General features: G+C 55.0%; 1 protein-coding gene across 1 annotated transcript in view; it reads right to left on the bottom strand.

Moving 5' to 3' along the window:
- Positions 1 to 300: 300 nt before the first annotated feature.
- LOC142049832 (AP-4 complex accessory subunit RUSC2-like) overlaps positions 301 to 6,000 on the bottom strand; it is a 28,976-nt gene continuing 23,276 nt past the window's right edge. Inside the window, exons 5-9 of the mRNA XM_075077916.1 lie at positions 5,620 to 5,725; positions 4,516 to 4,562; positions 2,410 to 3,367; positions 1,605 to 1,778; positions 301 to 1,290 (exon numbers count right to left, since the gene is read on the bottom strand). Coding sequence (XP_074934017.1) covers positions 1,110 to 1,290; positions 1,605 to 1,778; positions 2,410 to 3,367; positions 4,516 to 4,562; positions 5,620 to 5,725 — 1,466 coding nt within the window. The 3' untranslated portion in view covers positions 301 to 1,109. The remainder of the gene's footprint in view (positions 1,291 to 1,604; positions 1,779 to 2,409; positions 3,368 to 4,515; positions 4,563 to 5,619; positions 5,726 to 6,000) is intronic.

Here is a 6,000-nt window from a genome sequence, read left to right as displayed (position 1 = left end):
GGACCCCCAGCAGCCCCTTGTGCTCATGTACAACACTTACCCCCTCCCCACTCCATGGTACTGCTCAGCAAGACCAGAAACCCTATGCCAAAGGGAGCACCATCCCTCCCTCCCCATCTCCCCAGTTCCCTCTGGGAGCACCCCCCTGCTCTACTTGCTGGGAGCACTGCCCCCAACTCCAAAAAACATCCCTAGCCCAGTCAGGGACTCTGCCCTCACCCCCTCCCCTCCTACTCCCTCTCTACTGAGTATCCCAGGGCATCCTAGGCACTGGGTCTCTGCTCAGCATGGAGGGGCACGGGGCCACCCCCCAAAGCACCCATCTCCACACAGGGTGGCTCTACCCATCCTGGACCTATGTAACACTGACCATCCATGCTCCTTCCTCATGATTCCATACACCCCTTTGCTCTGCATGCACACACATACCCTGTCCCCCTCCCCTGGCTGTGGACAGGCACAGCCCCAGGCCCTGCAGCGTGGCAGTGCCAGGCCACTTTGCCTGGTACAACCCACCAGGCACCACTATTACATGTTAGGACAGGGCTGCTCCAGAGTGGGGGAGCCTACCTTGCAGCCTCCCTTCAAGATGCAATGCAACCCATTAGCCCAGCCTTGCAGAGACCTTGCCAACACACAGTGCTCACACCCCTGTGGCTGATGATGCCAGGGATGCTGAAGGCTGCAGACCACACTGCCACCCCTGGGGAGGGGATGGCCAGCATCCTGCACTCGCCAGCATGAAACTGAGCCATGCAGCAGGGCAGCACTGCCCTGGCAGGGACTGCTTGGGTTCCTGCTATGTACGAGTCCATGGCCTACGGGTGCTGGAGATGGCATGGTGTGGAGGGGGTTCAGACAGTCTCTGGTGTGGCTGCATGCACGGCGATGCCTGGCAATACAAGGTGCAACTCGCAGAAGGCCCCAGGGGCTGAGTCAGCCTTTGGCAGCTGCATGAGGAGGAGCAAGAAAGAACCACCTTCTTATACCTTACTGTATTCTGAAATGGTAAGAACCTAGCAAGAAGCTGTGTCTGTTCCTCTGGCAGGGTGGGTTTCCCCAGACAAGCCTCAGCAGCCCATGGTACTGTGCTTGGCCTCCAGGACACGTCAATAGCCCTCATCCTCCGGGTGGGTGATGTACATGATGGGCACCAGTCCCTTCTCGGAGCCGAGGCTGCACTGCAGCCAGTCACCATCCACCTTGGAGATGATCTGCAGGATGTCCCCCTTGTTGAAGCTCAGCTGTCCTGCCTCGGTGGCAATGTGATGGCAAAGAGCTTTCACCTCACTGCAGGCAGAGGGAGGGGAGGAAGAGTTAACTTGCCACAGCACGCTCACCCCACTGAAGCCCAGGGACCACCATGGGCACAAGAGGAGTGAGGAAAACACCCCCTGCCTCCCTTCCCAGCCAGGCTCTCAGCTGCCCCCCAGCTCCCTATTACCTGCAGATTGCAGAGTTGGGGTGGACAGATGCACAAGCTGTGTCACTGCCCCGAACCGTCCCCAGTCCATGAGCACAAAGGGGGCCGGGTGAACTGCAACAGGCAGAGCCATGCCAACCCCAACCCACCACCTGCAGGATGGCCATGTGGCGCTGCTCACCAAGGAGGGTGGGCAGACAGCCCCCAGGCTGTCCATGACTCAGGGGGCACTTCAGGTGGCTCTGGCCAGGGGGGCTCCGGCTCAGGGGCTGCTTCTCGCCACATGCTTGCCCTGACTGTCTGGGCCACCAGCTGGAACATGGACTTGTCCAAGCTCAGCCAGCCGGAGGGCAACCTGCAAGAAGGAGATAGAAGCAGGTAGTGGCAGGGAAGCATACCTTGGGGCAAGGAGCAGCTGCTCTCATGGCAAGGTCATGCCTTAGGGGTCTGGCTCCATGCACAAAATGCACCGTGGTCCCCAGGCTGTCTCCTGGTGGGGAGGGCTCAGCATCTTCCAGACACGCCATGGCCTAGACTGGGAAGGACATTTCTAGTGGCCATAGAAACAAGAAGGGTGCAGATGGAGAGGCAATGCGGGGCGGGCCCAGCTACATGGGGCAACTTCATGCCTCCTCCTCACCCATTGTGAGCAACAGGGATGGCTCCATGTTTTGCTCTCACTTAGTACATGTTTTTGGGAGGGATGAGGTGATGACGGGGGCGGTGCAGCAGGGGCCCTTCCTGTGGAGAGGGGGCTTAGGAGCAGAGGCAGTGGTAGAGCTCAGGCAGAAGATTGAGCAAGGGTAGGAGTCAAGGAGGGAAACAGTGGTGTGGGCAGGCAGGCAGGGCTGGGAAGGGGTGACAGACCTCTCTGTTCACATGCTGCCTCTGATATACCACCATGGTGTAGCCCAGTGGTCGGCTATTGACCTGATTTCCACCTGCACTACTGCAACCCCAGGTTAACCAGCTCTCCCCATCCCTACCTGTTAGGCTGCCTGGGTTCTTTTTGTACCTTCCTGGACCCAAACAAATGTCCCCACTTGATGGGCTGGCTGCCCTTTGATGCACTGATGCTGCTCTCCTCTTGGGGGGCTGCTGCTCCCACTCTTTGCTGAGTCCCAGTCTCCTTTTCCTTGCTGTGCTTCAGCTCTGTAAGCACTGAGTCTGGGGGGCTGCCCATCCAGAAGGGCCAGCTCCATTCCTTCACCTCTTCACCAACCAGTACCTGCTGGGGCTTTTCCAAGGGCTCTTCCACAGCTTCAGGACTTGGCTTGCTGGCAGCCTTAGGCCTCTCCTTCAAGGTACCCTCAGCCTCTGCACCCTCCACCACCCCTTCACAAGGGGGTGGTGCCTTGCGGGTCTCCACTGACCTCAGCGCAGCATTCAAAGCTGCCTTCTTCTCATAGTGGATGAACTTCGAGCCTTCGTTCGAGCCCTCAATGTATATTTGAGAGCTCTGCATGAGCTGGTACCACCAGCCCGCCTGCTTGTCCTTCTTCCCCTCCCACATGCTCTCTTGCACCTTCCTCCGCTCTTCCTCCTTGTTGCCATCTCTGCATGAGGCCCCCAACCCCTTGATCCTCTCAGTCGCAGCTTGCTGAGGGCTGTGGCCTGGTGAGATATCCTCATCTCTGGTACCCACTTTGCATGATTCAGGGGCAGTGCTGCAGCCATAAGGATCCTCACTGCTGCCCCGTGTCTGCAACAGCTGCAGGGTGGAGTGTGTGGAAAGCATCAGGTCCTGCTTCACACGCAGCAGCTCCTTTTGCTGCTGCTGCTCTTTGCACATCTGCATCAGGTGGTGCTCAAAAAGGAGGTCTAGGTTGAAGGGTAGCAGGGAGAGAGGCTGGAGCAGGAGCAGGAGCTCCTCAAAAAGAGGCTGGCACACGCTATGAGACAGGCACAAGAAGCCTACTGGCTGGTAGTGTGCCAGGATGATATCTGTAGGGTGAGAGACATTTAATTAGATGAGAGGCCCTTGCCACCTTTGTCAAGCCACCAATAAGCTGCTGAAGCTATGGGGAAAGGAGTTGGACACTAGTTTTTGGTCACAGCTGTGGCTGCAGTGTGAGGCTCAGCACTGGGTCAGGGAGCACCAGATGCTCTGTGAGCTCTAGGCAAACTGGCCCAGGTCTTGCTTCCAGTCGTGCCTGCAGCCAGGACCTGCCTGTCAAACTATCCACCAGGATGACCTCTGCCACAAATGCAATGGGAGTAGGGTGCAAATAAAGAGCATCAAAGAGGGTTGGCACACATTAAGATTCTCTTCCCCACCTCATGGGGATGAACAAGGAGCTGCAGATCTGACCAGCACCAATCCCCTGCAGAGAGAGAAGTGTTGGGGACAGCTGAATACAGTCTTTCCAGGAATCTGGCTGGGCTGAACTGTGGATCCTAACAAAATGAACTAGCATTTCTACCTGCAGCATTCATCCTTCACTTCATTTGACCACATCCGCAGTGGGCCCCCCCCCCCCGCCCAGCTTTGTTGTCAGGTCTCACTCCCAGGGAGAGAGTTAGGAACAGGATTTGTGGACATTTGGCAGCTTGGTCGTTGATGCTGGGTTATCTGTACACTCCAGAAACATTTCTGGTTGAAAAAACAGATACATCCAGTAAAATCTGCTTTTCATTTGTCAGGAGGCTTTCCTTTCCATTTCCCATGGCTGAAGGGTTTCAGCTAAGTGTTCACACCTCCAGCCATATGAAGCTCTCAGGCACTGGGCAAGGGAATGCAGAAATTTGGGGAGGGTTAGATCTGGTCTCCTGCAGGTAGATCGAGGGATTTGCATTGGAGGTGATAACCTTGGGTACTAGCTGCAGCTGGGAAGGACATGGCTGTCCAGGCTCTCCACAGCTCAGGTGGAGGGAGCTGCATGGAGCTTTGATGTCCACCTCACTCCCTTTAGTTGAGCAGCCCTCCAGCAACACGTACACTGGGACTGCGTATAGTCCTTCAGCTCAGAGCAGAAGAGAGCAGCCTAGGCTGAGAGACCAACAAGAGACACGTGTGCCCCAGAGCTTAGATCTGTGCTCTACATTGTGCAGAATTTGGCCCCCACTGCAGCCCACAGACCTCAGGCTCTTACCTTCATGGTTGTAGAGGTGGTTGAACCAGAACTCCAAGGACTGGATACTGCAGGAAGGGAAAACAAGCAGGGAAAGAAAGAAAAAGTGAAAAATCAATTCGCCCCCTTCATCCTAGCTGTTCTACAGGAAGTGTGGCTGGAAAAGGGCATTTACACACATAGCCCTGTGAACCTCAAGGCCTAATGAAAGGACAGTGGCTCACTCCCATCAGCATGCACTAACCACAGCCACCCAGCCTGTCACAGAGCCAGTTTGCTTTACATGAGGCATTGTGCAACTGTAACCCTTAACAACCATGTTTCCAGCAAGTTTCCTCACCATTTAGCTCCTATATCCTTGACAGAACTTAGCTTTGCTGAGAAGGGCTCATGCGAAAGAGGTAAATCATCTACAAACATGAGACCATTGCTGCAGGCTTGGCCCAAAATATCCTGGCATCTTGTGCCAGCAGAGGAGAGCTGGGCCATCCTGGGCAGGGAGAGCAGGGCAGAGCTTGCTCCTGCTTATAGGGTTCTCCCAACATTTTGAGATCTTGGGGGCTCTGTTGCCACTGTCAGAGCTCTTGCTGACCACTGGAGAGGAGCAGGGAAATACCATCCTAACAGCACTCATCTCTTTACTGCAGCCACCTTCTGTTTAACACAGAGTGTACAGTGCACACTCCTTATCCAATATGGTCAGCCTTGAGTCCTGAACCAGGGCAATTTATCCTTCAAAGCCTCATGCACTGGGATTCACTGCAGCTCCAGGAAGCAGTGATTTAAGAAGGGATTTTAAGGAGCAATTTGTGTGTTATGTCTATCCCTATATGAACCCTGACAGACAGACTCTTCCCACCTAATGTTTTGGGGCTAAAACAAGCTGACAATGTTCTTCAGTGGGCTACAGACAGCCCTTCTCAGTTCTGGTCTGATAGGGGTAGGGAGCTCCCTGGAACTCCCTTCTGGAGTTCCCTGGGGCTCACAGCTTCTTCCTTCCCTCATCTACAGCTGGGAAGTGGCTTCCCAGGTTTCTTAAGTCTTTTCATTGGCAACTGTGCCTGCTTGCAGTCAAGGACCAGCACCTGGGCAGTGACATGCAGTCAGCCCAGGGAGGCTGCTTACTTGAGGAGGCCAAAGACAAATGCGTTGAACCTCATGGTGTGGTTGGTGAGCTCTGTGTACTGGCTGATGTTGCTGTAGAGGCTGTGCAGCAACTTGGTAGAGGGGCCTATGGAGAGAAGTGAAATGTTGAGATTAGTTGTGGTCAGCAAAGCCAAAACAGCATCACAGGAAGGAGCATCAAGGCAAGACAGAAGTTGGCTGGGTGCCCATGCCCATATGTACATTGCCCCTCCACCAGTCATGAAGATGAGCTCACTGCATCTCAACAGTTAGACTTCACAAGGGTTGAAGTTGTGGTCTGTCCCAGACTGCCACTCCAAAACTTTGGGAGTTTCAGTGGATGGAAAGTACCCCAGGGACCTGTCTCCCACACTTCAGGGA

This window comes from Phalacrocorax aristotelis, chromosome W, assembly GCF_949628215.1.
Source record: "Phalacrocorax aristotelis chromosome W, bGulAri2.1, whole genome shotgun sequence".
In the NCBI taxonomy this organism is placed as follows: Eukaryota; Metazoa; Chordata; class Aves; order Suliformes; family Phalacrocoracidae; genus Phalacrocorax; species Phalacrocorax aristotelis.
Note: the sequence above shows the minus strand (reverse complement) of the source record. Positions and strands in the feature narration are given on the sequence as shown.